General features: G+C 39.2%; 1 protein-coding gene across 1 annotated transcript in view; it reads left to right on the top strand.

Moving 5' to 3' along the window:
* ADAMTS12 (ADAM metallopeptidase with thrombospondin type 1 motif 12) overlaps nt 1-17,136 on the top strand; it is a 153,501-nt gene that overhangs the window by 52,114 nt on the left and 84,251 nt on the right. The window contains exon 3 of the mRNA XM_071580426.1: nt 6,693-6,867. Coding sequence (XP_071436527.1) covers nt 6,693-6,867 — 175 coding nt within the window. The remainder of the gene's footprint in view (nt 1-6,692; nt 6,868-17,136) is intronic.

Raw genomic sequence — 17,136 nt, 5'->3', positions numbered from 1 at the left:
TTACATCTTCCCTCTTCAGCATTACATAGACTTTAAAGCAGCAAATGTGATCTGTTTTGCAAACTGTAAAAATTTACTGGCTTCCAAATCAAAGCTTCAGAACTTCTCATTGAAAGTCTCTGAGGGGATTTTAAGGCTGAGAAGTACAAACCATTTTTACATTGTTTATTTTCATGAGAGGCTGCTCTGATATTAATGAGATTAAAAAAAACCCAGTTTGTGCAAAGTAAGCCCCCTGCATACAGTGCCTTCTGAACAAGTTTAATTGGAAAAATATGAATTAGGTATTCCAAGAGTATTGTTCAGGAATAGAACAGCTGTTTCTCTTTCCTGTTCTCCCAAACTGTCTTTGCAGGAATTGGGCAAACTCAGTTTTGTCTGAGAGCAGTAACATTGAGTTGGTTTTGGATCTGAAATGAAATAAAAACTTGCTAGTCTCAGCCTCTTATGACTGTAGGTCAAAGGAAGCCTCTTGCTCTTCGAAAAACAGGTTTGGTTTTGGGTTTTTTCCCTCCACTAATTGCCATTAAAGCATCCAGTATAAAAACAGGGGAATAAGGGAAGAGAGAAAGCATGGATAGAAGAAAGAGCCAAAGACTCATAAAAATACTGTGTTATTGTTCACCAAAGAGTGTCCTTCAGGGGAGATAGCAAAGCTTATTGATTTTTGAATTTAGTTTTAACTTGCTATTAGATTCAACCAGAGGTGGAGCTTGAGGCTGTATTAGTTGCTTTTTCATTCTCATTCTTTGATGGGAAGATTTTTGCAGGAGGAAAATCACCTTGGGTGCATTTTATCCTCAGGAGTGATGTAACTTGCTGTGTGGTGAGGCTTGGAGCACTGATTAGGCACCAGCCAGTCGTCTGTCCCAGGGGGGTGTCACCTTACACACTTTGGGCAGACTGGGCAGCTCAAAGAGCTGCAACCTTCTCTCCATCAAAGACAGAACAGACTCAACAGCAATTGAGCAAGGAAATACTGACAAAAGAAGCCCCAGATCTTCAGAATGCTCTGGATTTCAGGCAGTCCTTGGTAGTTTGTCTCTCAGCTGCTGTGTGGAAATCACACTGGTAAATAGAATAAGAACTTAAAATGTTTGAGTTAATGAATTATAAGTCAGCTGTGCCCTGCCATCTACCTGCTGAATGCTCAGCATGTGGCAAACACAGGCTTGTTTCAGCTTAATATAACCAGGACTCAAAGTTGTGTAAAATTCACTAAGTACTATCTTTGCTGTATTTTAAGACCATAAAAATATTCAGTTACTAATTCTCTAGTGGACAATAAATTTTTACCCTGTTGGAATGTAATTACGTAGCTGAGCTTCAGATGCAGCAAAGGAGGACAGTTTGGGCTTATGCAGATCAAATGGGATATATTTGAAAAATTAGAAAGTGAGAATGTGGAAGGAAGCTGAAAGGCTCTCTGGTAGTGGGACATGAAGTGACTGCTGCTGGGTAGTGTAGTACAGTTAGAGATGTAGGAGCTGTAGGAACACAGCTTCATGTTCTTCATGAACTGCTGGAAATTTCAAAGCAGAAGCCTGCGGAGAGACTAATGAGGCTCTAAACAGCTTCACAGCCACACAGTTATCATCTGTCATTTGTGGATCTTCTTTAATAAGAAAAGAAGTAAGACCAGCTATTTCATGCAAGTACAGCTGCAGTCAACAGGGCACCCACGAGTGAACATAGGAGTAAGATACCTGGACTGTTTCTTCTAAAGAAAATCACACAGTAGTTGGAGGAAATAATAAATACTTTTAAGATGGACAGTAAGGATGATAATGAAGCATGGTATGACTTGAATCATGAACAGATGTCTTTTAAAATTATGTGTTCCAAGTTCTACATTTTCATGTGAGCACGCTCAAATCTCCATGGAAGATTACTTTCACAAAGAATTTCTTGAGTAAAAATTAATATAGCCAGGGTGCTTCAGATTCTGAATAAGGTGCAAAGCTTGAGTGACTTGTAGGTCCATAGAAATTATTCCTGAACTGTTTCTGTAGCACAGCAGAGTAGGAATGAAGACAGAATTCAAACTTTGCTTCTCTTACCCATTTTTATAAAAGATACTTTTTTAATGCCTTAGTTTCTTAAAATGTATCCTAGATAAACATTGTCCAAGTCCTCATCTCCACTAAGCTATGGCAGGGGGAATGAAACTGTCCCGATCATGAACAGTGAAAAGAGGAAATGAAGTCTAGTGTGATAACCAGCAAGTTGATGCTATAATCCAGAGTACTGTTTCTCTGCCAGCTCTCTCAGCTGAACGGTCATACACTGTAAGCAGTTATATGGTAGCTGATAGACATGACCCTAGAGACTTGACTTTTCTCCTTTGCTGAGTGTATGTCCACAGCCAGAAAGAGCTGTATCTCTGAAGTATCCAGGACTGATGTCTGTCCCTTAAGAAACTGAGAACTTCTTCATCTTCTCATGTGTTATTTTCTTCTACAGAAGTCCAACCTGCTGTAAAGTTGGCTATGAACTGATATTTTTTTTCTTTACTCTGTGTCTGAGCCCACAGTGTGCAGGACCTAACTGTACCTCTGGCCAGTTTTCTGGTGGCTTCTAAAATATACAAACAAGTGTGACAAAAGAATATAAAATCTTGTGGTATGATTGTATCCTGTTCTTTTACTTGTCTTAAATATAAGCTATTTTAATTTTGGACTAAACCTGTGTTAAACTATAAGGCTGAGTTCCAGTGTCACCAAATCCTTTCTTCACCAAATCCTACTGCAAGCACTGCTTTTTTTCTGTAGACCTCTATAAGAGCTAGAGTGCTGTAGTTTTCAGTTGTTGTTCATAAAAGCTTTTTGTCAAATTACTCAGTACCTAAAAAGGTATGTAAGTGAGGATGCAGGTGAAAATCTCATCTGAATGTTGAGGTTTTGTTTTGGCTGAGATAGAAGCAGATGACAAACTCAAAGAGAAAGATCCTTGGGAAAAAAAAGGTGACACACAGAAAGGAACTGAGTGATTAGCTGAAATAAATTTAGCATGTGTAATGTTAACAGATAATTTACTTCACTAGCTCAATTTAGATTATTTGTGGCTGCAGTTCTCTGGTAATACCTGTTTCCTACAGTAACATTTTTTTCTTTAGTTCTTTCTTTAATTCTTTTATCCAAACTTAATTTCTCTTACCATGCATTACAGTTGTAATAAGAACCTGGCGCAAAGAACCTAGAGGTAAAACCAGAATCTTCTGTTGTTATTTTTGTTTCCTTTTGCTTCCAAAAGTCAATATGTTTTCAGTCTATCACTGCTCCCTTATCAGAAATATTTTCTGAATTATATTATGAGAATTACGGTTTGCTTTCAGTGAGTTGCTCACTGTTCTCGCTACAGATGTTATTTTTTGGCATTATTGTCAACGTACTCAGTTATTATTGCTTTAAACTGTGAGTTGTTGGGTTTTTCCCTCCCTTTTTCTCCTGATATACAACCACTAATACTAGCCCCTCCTGTCTGGAATAGCACTGCAATTGCAAAACCATAGCCAAGGCTAAAGCTGCTCTTTCCCTTCTCACAGGACTGAACTTCAGCTTCCCATAGGGAATTGATTGAAAACAATTCTGCCAGAAAATGTATTTTGACAAACCCCTGAATTTTTGACCAAAAGAAATATGTGAAAAACATCTGCTCTCCACTGGAAAATGCAAATTCTACTGAAAATCAAAAAAGGTAGTTAAAAATGTTGTCAGAATTGCCCCAGCATCACCATGTCCTCCTGGCAAGTGACTTGCAACGTAGGAGGTATGATGTCTTCAGGGAACTGTTTGTGTTAAAATAATGAAGCATGTGAATTAATAAGCCCATTAGGTAGTGTAGCAGCACTTCCAAATACAGTATGGTAAACATATTCAGCCACAGTATACCAGAATTTAATGGTGAAGGGTGAGACTTGAAGGAGGGGAGAGCAACAATTTAGAAGAAATTCTGTGGTAGATTTGTAGATTTTCAGCTGTATACATTGAGAGAAACACACACCTTTCACCCCAAACAAACACACACCCTCTAACCTCTATTTTCCATCTAGGACTATTCTTGTATTATGTGGTAGCTTTTCATAGAGAAGTTTACATGAAGAAAACTCACCTGCAGTAATTTTTTTCTGTGGTAATAACTAAACTCTATAATAAATGTAAATATGACTGGCTTATTTCCAATGAGGCTTTCATAACCATGCTCCTTTGTGTTTTCTGAGGCTGTGTGAGTGCATTCAAAAGGAGATGATGCTACAAACAGTTCAGAAAAAGCATATATTGTGTTTACATAGCTTGAAATCTGATGGACTTCAAATGATAAATTCTTGCTATTGTATTTGTGAGTCAGAACACATGTAAAGACATATTTAATCAGCAAAGGGAATTTTGTCGGTTTTGAGAGCTTTGAATTAAGTTTAATGTGAAGATTGGTGACTTTTTCTTTCAGTTGGTCTTAGCATTTAATTTCTTGTATAGCCTGTGCAGAGTAAAAGTGCAAATGCAAAGCACAAGTTCAGTAAGTGCTGGAAGTCTCTGGGCGATGTTGGAAAGCATCTACATAACTGGACTATTACAGTCACATTAATACAATTAATTTGGGGGTTTTTTTTCTCCTGCTTTAGACAGATTGGGTTTTAACATACAAGTATGGATGAGGGAGCTTGGGTAACGAGGTTGGCCCTACTAAACTTACTTCCCTTTTTATATGATTGCCTGGCCTTTCTTGTTACAACTGCACCTTGACACGGTAGTCACCTGCTGTATAAAATCAGGGTCTGGACATGAAGATGGTTAGTTCTTCCTGGTTCCAGCTGACTTAAAAAGCACAACAGGGCAAGAAGGTCGAATTATTCAGTCTTTGCAAATATCCAAGAAGGACTGAACTCTGAAATTGAAAGGAAAAGCAAAGATTTGTGATGGTGCTTTGATTCTTTGAACAGCAGGAGGAAAGCCACATGTCTCAGTTTCCTGGTCTGACTGCTATATAGGCATTCTTGCTGTATAGATGCATGTTTGCCTGATGTCTCTATTCAATGTGACTGTGGTATTTACTGCTTTTGTTGTGTGTTTCAGGTCCTATGTCAAAAGTAGCCTTGACATAATTTAAACAGAAACCTGAACTCTTTTTATGTGTCGTGTTTAAGAATCAGAAGTCTTCATTTCTTTTTTCTTAAAAAATGTAACAAACCCCATACAAGCAGTAGCTGTAATCCCAGATGAGCAAAGAGAGGTGACTTTGAGTCCTGAACCTTTGAGGCTTTATGGGTGTAAACAGAGCTTCAAAACAAGACCAACCTCTCACTATAGAACTTTGACTTGCATTGAAAAGACTTTCTGCTCCTCAGAACTGTTGGGCAAACTGTGAAATTACGGTCACCTTTATTTATTTATTTGTACACATTTATTGTGGGATGTATTGTGCCTGTGTCAATCAGTGTAGAGGCAGAAGGTATCTGTTAGGGGGGACTTAAGTGATCTCATTAAGCTGCCTTTGGTCTCCTTGTACACAGAGCCCATGGTTATTTTATAATTTTATAAGAATGCTTTTATTTCATTCATCTGATTTCCTTCAGGTCCTTACCCTCATACTGGCTTTCACAACTGTCCAGAGAAAATGCAAGACTTTGGAGTGTTTCAAAAGGACTTTTAATTTGTCTATCCTTGTAAATTTGTATACAGCAGGAACAGTGCTCCTACATTTTTTCACTGCTCCAGAACAAGTAGAGAAGGCTGCACTGACCACGGCAAGAAAGTAGAGGGAAAAAGAAGCTGTAACAGTGGGATACCTCAGCCTCCTGTCATCCCCAGTGTGGACTGGGATGTCAGTAGATCCTTTGCTTTAGTTTTAGTACTGCTCCATATGTCTTGACATGGAAGGGGTGTACGATGGTTTTGCAATGGCTGCAGTCTCTGCAAAAATGCCGTGACACAGGGGACCAGGGCCGTGTCTGGTTGCATATCTCTCTTAGATCATGACAGAGGGAGGTGTAAACTAATCCTGTGGAGTTGTAAACTAACCATGTATAGTCCAGATGGGGATCAAATGCCCTGTAGCTCAGGCAAAGCAGGGAGGTTGATACATAAGTTATAGCATGGGAAATGTTACAGCCTTTGTTAGCTGGTCTATTGTATATTCTTAATGGATTTCTAATTCATGAAAAACTATTTCTTCCATTTTATGCCTGGGGGCCAGAACAGATTTGTAGTCTGACTCAAGAGTGGCCCACACAGTCCAACCTATCTGCTGTGTTCGTTAATTGACTGTGGAATTGCAGCTAGGAGCAGAATTTCAATTTGCACTGATGAAACAGCTTCTATTCCTGTCTTGTTCTCTAGGGAATGGATGCAAAACACCAGAAGAACAAGATGCAACTCCTTCTAGTGCATCATGTTTGGCAAATTAACTTTTGACCTCTTTGTGGCTTTGTAAAAATATGAGACCCTTTGCCTCAGTATTTCAAGTTATTAGGAAAAAGATATTTTTTCTAGTCTTGTTTTGTCTGTTCCATGTTTGTAAGGTATGAACAACCTTGATGTATGCAGCCAAATAAATGCTAAAAACCAATTGTGTTCATATTTCTGCAGTGTAATGACTGGCTTATGAGAAAACAGGGATGGTCATATGAATAGAGTATTTATTTTTGACTTCCAGTATTGGACAGTACAGATTAACTCTTTTGTGCTTATTTTCAGACTGGATATTTCCATCTGCCCCATGGGGATTACTTCATTGAGCCTATTAAAAAGCATCCACTGAAGGAGGGAACACCCCATCCTCATATTATCTATGGGGCAAATAACCTCCAAAATGCTTCAAGGAGAAGACGGGCCACCCTGATGGAAAGTGAACAAGCATGTGGATTGAATGGTACAAATTTTGCTGGATTTCTGCTTATCTGCTTTCTGAATCTTTTTAAGAAGCTTATATTTTCCAGTGGTGTATGCTTTTCCTTCTGCCAGGCTTTTTAAACTTCTGCAAGGTGAGATTATGCAAAATGAGAGTATCTCAGTCAAAACACTTCAGGAGCCACCCACCTGGATTCCTTTCTGAAAATGTAAATCCTCCCTATGGCTGCTGGGATGTGTTTTTCACATTACTAATTCTTTCTGCCCCTCACTTTTTTCTTCAACCAGAACTGTTCCGTGAGTTTGAAACTTGAATTTTTGAGTAGTATAGGGATGACAAGATTTGCAGACAGAATTGTTTTCAGTGAAATGTTCTCACTCCGTGCAAATACTGTCCTCAACATAAAATATCTCCCCCATAATTCATGGTTTAAACTTAGGGTTTCTAGATTTTCTGTGGTAGTTATCAGAGTATTTAAAGACTTTTATTTGGTTATTCTGAAAGTGAAGTGCAGGGAATCAACACCAAGATTTTTTTTTCATAGAAATGGAAGTAACAATAACGTAAATATTGGTGCAGTAATACTCAGCACTCTGTCTTTTGGGAAAACAAGCTAACACACTCTTTCTTTCCAGCATAGTGTATCTAGAGGGTAATTGGCCTCTCATAATTACAAAAGGAGTTGCGTTATTTAGTAAAATTATTTACTTGATTGTTTTCATACCAAAAATGTACAGATCTTGAATTGGTTCTCTGATGTTGGAGGCCTGAAACTCAGCCTGCATTGAACTTGAGAAAGGTATAGTATTGGTAGGGATGAATAAAATACAACCTAGATGACAAGAGGCCTCAGTTACTATCTACAAACAGAGCTGCAGAATACACAGGAATGTGTTTTTGTCTTTTGCACATCAGTGATTTAAGAGAAGTTGATGCTTTTCCTTGAGTGGGAAATAAAAGAAGGGATGTAGAAATTTTTAATCCTCAGTCATGATTGCTGCTGAAGTTTTACTGCAGTTAATAGGAATTGATAAATTAAAAAAGCAAACAACTCAATCCCACTGTATTTCTGGTCATAGACTCTGGCATTGAACTTCTTGCCTGCTGGCCAAGAGTAGAGCAAATCGTAGTGGGGGGAAACTAGAAAGCTGATGGGGGCAGGAATTATTCATTTTTTTAGGATACTGGGAAGGTAAAGATAAGAGGAAGCCAGAAGAATTAAGATGAATGCTTTTCCATTTTATTTTTCATCATGTAAAAATGTACCTACTTAATAGAAAATAAGCCCAGAGTTGAAAAGCCATGAGTATCTAAAAGTGATGTTTATTTTGGCATAAATTTAAAATAGCTTCCTGATTTTCTATTTCTTCTGATGACTGCTGGGATAAACAAGAGGAATTAATTTAGATTTGCCTGTGAAGAATGAGGAAATTGTTCTTACTTACTCTCTTCCAGTTTTCTTTCATGGATGAAATAACATCTGTGTGCAGTAATTTTAAGCATGGAGAGAAGATAGGAGATAGCAGGGATCATGCTGTGTATTTGCTTTGTGGGGTATGCTTATCTTCTTTCTACCTCTCACTTTTAGCCTCCTATATCTTTCCTCAAAGTCATGCAGAATGAGACAGAAAAAGACTGGCTGTACCTGTGCACTGGAAAGAATTGAGGATAGCTTCCCTGAGATTTAATCACATAGACTAGCTAAGTCTGCTCTAATAGTGGTTTGAACTTGAACTCTCTGTCTGATGTTATTCATTCTAATGTGACAGAACTCTTTCTGGCCATTGTATGTTCATGATATTGCAGGCAAACAAAGGTAGTGTCTTATCAACTAACGAAGCTGTTATTTATTATATTATACTGTCATTTATGTTTCTATTTTTAACTGACTGTCAGCTCTTAGAGGTAATGTCTGCTTTTGGTCAAACAGTAATCTTCTTGACTGTTGTAAAAGTAAAGTAATTGGTGTAAAAAAGTGCATGAGGGAGAAAGCATTTTCTTCATTGCATTTTTGCCCTTTGTGTGACAGAATATAACAATCATTTTTTCCTCTAAAGGCCTTACATTTTAAGTTGTGTGTTATGTATTCTAGGCTGCATCCAAAGCAGCATGGCCAGCAGGTCGAGGGAAGTGATTCTGCCTCTGGTGACACCCCACTGGGGGTGTTGTGTCCAGCCCTGGGGTCCCCAGCACAGGAACGGTAATGACCTGTTGGGGAAAGTCCAGAGGAGGCCCTCCAAATGGTTAGAGAGATCTCTCCTATAGAAAGGCTTTGGAACAACCTAATTGTGGCCTTCCAGTGCCCAGAGGGAACCTACAGGAACAATGGAGAGAGATTTTTAATAAGGACTTGAAATGATTTTTTATAAGGACAAGGGGGAATGGCTTCAAATGGAAACAGCGTAAGTTTAGATTAGATATCAGGAAAAAATTCTTTACTGTGAGGGTGGTGAGGCACTGGAACAGGTTGCCCAGAGAAGCTGTAGATGCCCCATCCTTGGAAGTGTTTGAGGCCTGGATGGATGGGACTTGGAGGAACCTCTTCTTGTGGAAAGCATTTCTACCTATGGGATGGAGCTGGAATTAGTCAGTCTATCAGGTGCCTTCCAACTCTAGCCATTCTGTGTTTTGTTATCTCATTTTTGTTTTAGCCAGCTCTTCCACAGGGGTAGAAGAAAGGAAGACTTCGGTGTCATGTCCTTGTTACACTCTGCATTGTTGAGCAATTGCTCTTGTTAGAAGTGAAGTGCAGAAAAAAAGGTGAAGTGAAATAGTTCTTGCTTTCTATGTTAAGTATATTCACAATGCATGCTTTGGTGAATACTTGGTGAATAAATAAATTTTAAAGGTGGTAAGATGACTCTTCCACCTTTTCAGGATCTCATGTACTTTGAGTTTGATGCCAGAAAGCTGGTATACCTACATAATATCATAGACAGCCCAGAGTAATGCCTTTTGGGATCACTTTAAAGCAAAACATTTTCAATTGACAGTTCACCGTTATTTGTAAAAATTAATTCTACTTTACAGATTAAACTTCATTTTGTGTTCTCAATGCTAGCTTTGTCCCCACTGGGTTGGGTCTTAGCTGATGAAGAGTTGCCTAGTGTATCTCTTGTAGGATCTGGTGTTCAGAATCAAATACTTTAACTTTGTGAGCTGAGATTCATCATAAAGAGTCTGTAGTTGTTTATTTCAGCTCTGATTCTGTTTTTTTTTTAATTAAACAAAGCTGATTGAGTTATTTCTGTGGTTTAGGCTTGATGTGTGTCCAGGTTAAAATGTAGCTGTGACTTGCTTGGTAAAGTTGAATCACTTGAATGCTTAAAAGTCAGTGCACAAAACTGAGTGCTGATAATAGAAATCTTTTAGTTAGAAACTAACTTGTCCATCAGGCAAGGAATATAAAGACTAGTTGCACACACAAAATCAAAGTAAAGGAATTATTGTAGGACAGGGAATAGGTAGAGAATGTTGATCTCCTGTGCAGTCTTTTTCTATTTTTTTTTGGTGCAAGAGACATGTCTGTTGGAAGAAGCCCTGTGCTTTTCACTTTTATTGTGGCAACAACCACATGAATCTCCACGGTTCAACCTACTTGTTATTCCTCTCACCTACGTACAATGATCATTGAATATGCTGAGTTGGAAGGAAATCTTTTGGATCATTGAGTTCAACTCCTGGCTCTGTGCAGGACACCCCAAGAGTCACACCATGTGCCTAAGAGCGTTGTCCAAACACTTTTTTAACTCTGTCAGGCTTGGTGCTGTGACCACTGCCCTGGAACCCTGTTCCAATGCCCAACCACCCACTGAGTGAAGAATCTTTTTCTGATGTCCAACCTAAACCTCTCCAGACTCAGCTTCATGCCATTTCCTCATGTCCTTCACTGGTCATCAGAGAGTGAAGAGATTTGTGTCTGCCTCTCTGATTCCCCTCATGAGGATGTTGAAGACATAATGAGGTCTTCCCTCAGTCTCCTCTTCTCCAGGCTGAACACACCAAGTGCCCTCAGCCGCTCCTCTTACAGCTTCCCCTCAAGGCTCTTTACCCTCCTTGTTGCCCTACTTCAGACACGCTCTCAGAGCTTAATGTGTTTTTTAGGTTGTAGTGCCCCAAACTGCACCTAGGACTTGAGATGAGGCTGCCCCAGTGCAGAGCAGAGCAGGACAATCCCCTCCCTCACCCAGCTGGTGATGCTGTGCCTGGTGCCCCTCAGGACAGAGTTGCTTCTCCTGGCTGCCAGGGCTCTCAGAGCTTAATGTGTTTTTTAGGTTGTAGTGCCCCAAACTGCACCTAGGACTTGAGATGAGGCTGCCCCAGTGCAGAGCAGAGCAGGACAGTCCCCTCCCTCACCCAACTGGTGATGCTGTGCCTGGTGCCCCTCAGGACAGAGTTGCCTCTCCTGGCTGCCAGGGCACTGCTGACTCATGTCCAACTTGCCATCCCTCAGGACCCCCAAGTCCTTTTCCACAGTGCTGTCCTCCAGCTTCTCATTCCCTTCTCATTTCCCAGGGCAGTTGCAGAATCTGGCACTTGCTACTGTTAAATTTCATGCAGTTGGTGATTGCTCATCTCCCTAATTTGTTAGCATCAGTGACATTCTTGTGCTTTTGAAATGATTACATTAATTATCTTATAATTGGTAATATCTTTAACAGTTTCAGATATTTGGAGAAAAATCATTGTGATAAATGACATAAATTAAAACACAGGTTTGTGCTGTACACTTTCACTGCTGCTTAGACAACTGCCAAATGACTCAGTCATTATCTGTATGCAAAACTGAGTTGCTAATCTTGAAAGTAGCGTTATGATACTGTACATTACTAGCAGCTGCCTTACTGTACCATTTGGAATATGTGTGAGAAGTAGAAGAAACAACAAATAAAAAGTGGTCCTTAGCCTTATAAAGAACTTCTGTAATCCTTTATGCCTGTAGGAGAGGAAACTAAGTATCTGGGATTTTTTCTTTTTTGTTTTTCTAAATAGGCTATCTTAAAAACTTGACAATGCTCTGAGATATAATGCAGGAGAGAAAGAATTATCCTCCCTTCTGTGGGCTGAGATAAGATGTCCCATTTCTTCTGCTTTTTTCATGCAGTTCTGTCACAAGGTATTGGTTTTGTTTGTGAGCTGCAAAACAGAGAAATTTTATGAAGTTGTGAATGAAAATGCTGTGATGTAAAGGAGTTCTTCCTGACTAAGTGCTACAGAGGGGACTGATGCAATATGAAAAGATGGACTTCTTTTTCTTGGGCTGGTGACATGGACAGGTTGCTGTCATTCAGTTGAGTTTATTCAGATTGCAAGCCAGTAATTGCTGCAGTAGGCAGTAATACATAACTAATGCAAGAAAGATTTAGGGTGTTAAAGTAGATCTCTCTTGATTGGATCCTTAGCTGTACTGAAGTTGCCACATGCTTTACCCTGATGTTGGCATTGAAAATGTTTGATAGATCAGAAATTAGGGTTAGTTTGGGTTTTAAATGGGTCTCCAACTCCTTGTTTGCACAGTATTTACAAATCTTTAAACTGAATTTTTTGCATTTGGGCCAATTTTATATTGAAACTGTGATGGAATAAAGCTCAAATGGAGAGGATGGGACAAGAGGGTGGCTGCTGTGTCAAGTGACTAGAGGGGTGAGGGGAATTAAAGGAATGCAGCAGCATCACCTGTGTAAAACTGATTTTTAAGTATTCTGAATGATGGCTTGGTGGCATAGTTCATTTAACTGATCATTAGAATGCCATTAAGCTGTTTCAGACAATGGTTAGCTGTTCTTTCTAGGGGTTGTGTCTGGCTGTGGGACTTTATTCAATCATGGTCTTGCTTTTTGATTATTAACTTGATGCTGTCAAAGGATTCTCTTCGGTTTTTATGCTTGCAAGTATACAGCATAAACAGTTAGTCCTGTCTTTTGACCAAGTCCTTTGTTTAACCACTTGAAAGAGCGAGAGGAAAAAAAGCCCATGATAATGTTTTTTTCTCTAATAATAGCCTATCTCTTTTTTTTGTTTGTTTGTTTTCGGTTTGTTTTAAAAGAGCATTGTACCCAATGTAAGCAGCTTTGCTTGTTGTCAGAGCCCCTGGTAAAAGCTTTGTAGCTTCTGTCTCTTTTAAAGAATGATACTGAACATTTTTCCAATATTTATTTGTCCTGTGTTTAACCACATCAATCACAATTCAGTTTAATTTGCTTGGTTTCTCCAAAGCATATCTTAGGATGAAAAGTTAGACATCAAATTTTGGTAACTGAGATTAATTCAACCTCAGTTGACGGAGGACATTGTTCTCCTTGGATCTCTGTTCTTTCTACAAACTGACTCTACTAAGCTCTTTATTAGCTGCTTGCCATTAAAAAAAGAGCAAATAGATACGTTTAGTCAGGCTTACCTCTATGTTAATGCAAAAAACCGCAAAACAAAGAGCTTGCAGGAGTATATGGAGTATACCTCATTTCTGAAATAGTTTGCACTGAAATGAAAACAGTGATTGCCTGTTTGTGCAGACAGCAAGAGATTTAGCGTTTCAAGAGTGGGGTGCCTGGGAAACAAGGACATCATAACCCATTTGTTGTAGCAGTTAATGAAACAATTGCTGTTAATTGATATCAGAAGATTTACCCCCTTCCCTGTCACGGTCAAGGAATGAAAGCAAAAGATTCTAACTTTATGGTTTCAAGAATACATTTGTTTGGGTTTGGGGATTTTTTTGGTTGTTTTGTTTTTGTTTTGGTTTGGTTTTTTTTTGTTTGTGTTTTTTTGTGTGTGTTTTTTTTTTTGTTTGGGGTTTTTTTGGTTGCTCTCAGTACAGATAGAAGAGAAAACACTGTATTTTTTTCAATTCTTCTCCAGTTAAACGCTGGCAGAGTGCTGGCACCTGCTTTCCCAGTCCCTGATAGTTTTCTTTCTCTCGTTCTTCTCTTTTCTGATGGAATTTTACATTCAGTATTTCACTTGCTCCTACTAACTGAAGCAAGGTGCTTTCCCTGAGTGCTTGTGTTGTACCAGAGGTGAGGGAGAAAAATGTGGAAACATAAGATTGTTGCTATAAGGTGATAATTGTCCCTGTTGCCACCAAAGGCATGAGAAGCATGATACACTACCTCATTCAATGACTGAATATATTTGAATGTTCTGTGACAGGCTGTTTTGCAAAAGATATGAGTCAAAATTCTAAGGAGATAAAAACCTCCTTCACTGTGATTCAGCAGTCTTCCTGTTCAGTCACTGTGTCACTGGAAAGAAATAGTGTTTGCTACACCATACTTGCCTACTGCACTTGCTTTCCTGCAGTTTAAAGGATAGACTGTGATATCTTCCATGTCTTCATTGAAACAGTTTGCTTAGCTACTCATCAAGTTGAGGAGTGTCAGTCTATATCCAGACTGAACTTGGTTCAGCATTTCTGTGTACTGTAGTAGAGGATTATCTTGTGCACTTCCTCTGTACATACAGCTTTCCTTGTCAAGCTGTGTATGAAGCTATTGCACTTGTTGAGTATTGCAATTGATTGGGTAAACAGATGCTTGGTAATGTAAATGTTAAATTGCTGCAGTATTGATTCAGAAAGCAGTAGCACACTTTGAAATTAAACTGTTCCACATTACATACCATCCCTTTCTCTTTTATAGGATAACACTAGCCTTGAATCATGTAAACCATATTTCCACAGGTGAAATGTAAGGCCCAGAAAGATAAGCTGCATTTGGTAAACATTTTTTGATGTTGGGGTTTATTAATTTACTTGGAACACTTGACCCATTAATAGAGTAGTATTGGCAGAGATGTTCAACCTGTCTGATTAGGGCCAGATTTCTCAGTCCTACTGAACTCTCTGTGAACCTTCTAGTAAGTAACTACAATTTTGCCTACTTGGAGAGATGCCCTTGAATGTACTTGAAAGGTGATCATAATACTCCTCTAATCACAGATTTTAGCTTTATGATTAGTTGGGAATGAGAGGAACTGCATAACTTGCAAAGTTACTTTTTCTATCCACCACTACTTCAATGCCCTTCTAAGCTGTCTCCTTTTTAGGGGGAAGTGGGGCCACAGCTGGATTTACCCCACACCATGCACAATTAGTCAGGCTGCACAGATATTCTGCACTCAGAGTAGGATGGAGTTCTCAGGCCTGCTGCTGGGTGCTTGTGCAGACCATTCTTATATGAACTCTGGCAATATTTAGTAGCTTAGAACTTTGTGTTTAGTAGACAGAACTTCACTAGTCAGCTGTCTGCAAAAGGGCATAATTTGAAGTTCAGAATATAGTTTCTGACACAGGTCTTTATGTCTGAACTGGTTTGCATTTGGTTGCTTAAAATAAAGATCTGCCTCAGCACAGTTTTAGTGACCTACTGGACTTGCTCACTGCATTTGTTGTGAAAGACTTCTAGTAGGGTGAGGTTTGTTGTTCAGCTTTGCTATGTGTGTGTAAAGATTACATGCTTCAGGATATCTTTGCAATAATAAGTCTTTACTGTGTGCTATTTCTGAACTGTCCTGAAAAACTCTATTTAAATAACAGACTGAAGGGACACCATACACTTAAAGATCATTCAGATTATACACTATAAGAAAGGAATTATCCAAAACAGACATCCAGATTGCTATGCTAAGAGATATAGCACATGTTTTTAGTTGCTGCCCTTAAATACAGCACTTGTTTGAAGACTTTTTGGAACTATTTCTTCTATATCAAGGTTTCTATATGAAAGGGCAGATCTTTGATTCTCTTTCTATAGGAGTGCAAATTTCAAAGCTCAAACTCAGCTGTGAGTGAACACTTTCAAACTTCTTGGCCTTTTAGTGTGGGAGTTCCCAGTGGCTCTTGTCTCTGAAGGATTCTGGCATAGTTTCTGTAGGCAATGAGCCACAAGGAGTTCAGTTAATTAAAGCTGGTGTTACTGGTGAACCTCCATATTTTACATGATAGAAATGGAAGTGAATTAATGGGATTGTGACATCCAACAGATTATAATGCCCCTGACAATCAGTCTCTAGCAGAAAACTGGAATCAAAGGAAAAAGTCACTCTTAAAACTCTGGCTAAAACTGGAAACATCTTTTAGCCTGTGCAGGAGTACTCGTGAAGAGCAGAGTATGACACAGATCATCTGAAACCTGTGTTATCCTAATAAGATGCCTGGTGGCAGGAGTTTTAAAGCCTCACATGCAAAGATGCTGCAGGCTGCCTCCCCTGAGATGTCTCTATGTCATTTTATGCTGTTTCTTCCCTGGCTCCTTGTAGCAGTTCACAGACGACTCTCTCAGCTCCCCCCAGCTGCAGGATGGAGTCTGTCCCTGCTGTGCTGTTTCAATGTCCATTGTCTGTGTATAGGCTCCTCTTCAGTGGCTTAATCAGGTAAAATGAAATCTTCTGTGCTGAATTGGAGCAGGAGAACCTCAACAGTCATCTCTCAAAATGTCATGAAGCTGGAAAATGTTGTTATCGGGACTTGCTTCTAAGAATAGAAAACGTTAAAAGCAGTGTGTGTCTGAGATTATCAAGATGTCATGTTAACATAATTAATTTTGGTGGCTGACCAACCCCTTCCTAGGCCCAGGCTCTGAGGGAGCAGCTTTCACTGCTGATCTTTGCTGCAGAGGCACTGTAGGGTTGGGGCTGAGGCTTTGAAGGGTGTACTGCTTAGTAACATCATCTGAAATGCAAGACGTTTGGCCTCAGCCAAGAACAAGGAGGCCCCTCAGAATGCTAGCATGTGCTTTTTCCTTTGAGCACACTAGTGGAGAAATGGAATGGAAAAAAACAACAGCTGGTCCAGAGAAAAGCCAAATAAACTGTGTAAGCCCAGAGATAAGAAGGTTATAGCATATGCAGGTTTTCTTAATGATATCATATTAAAGCTGGAAAGTATAGCATTTTATTTCAAGATTAATTCCAGACTGCCTTTCTCTTCTTTCCTTCAAAAATCTCAATTCAAACCAAACTAATTAAAGGGCATCATGTAACTCTCACTTCAAAGACCTATTCTGTGAGTAGCTATTTCTTGTTTACATCACAGACATTATGCATTAATTTAGTTAGGGTACTTTACACTTCTTAAAATGTCTTTTGAACATTTAAAACTGAGATTGTAAATTTCTGGAGTTATGGACAAACTATAGTTGCTGTTTTCTGTGTATAGTGAACTTTGGTGTGAGGACTGGATCCTTGCTGATGGATGGTGCACTCGTGAGAACTGGGGTCTCTGCAGCATACCTTCAGCATGAAGGTCTTTGGACAGGAGCATGAAGATTGGGAGATGGAAAAAATGAAGCACAG

This window comes from Pithys albifrons, chromosome Z (genome assembly GCF_047495875.1).
Source record: "Pithys albifrons albifrons isolate INPA30051 chromosome Z, PitAlb_v1, whole genome shotgun sequence".
NCBI classification, from domain to species: domain Eukaryota; kingdom Metazoa; phylum Chordata; class Aves; order Passeriformes; family Thamnophilidae; genus Pithys; species Pithys albifrons.
The sequence above is the reverse complement of the archived record's forward strand: the minus strand, read 5'-3'. Positions and strand labels throughout refer to the sequence as shown.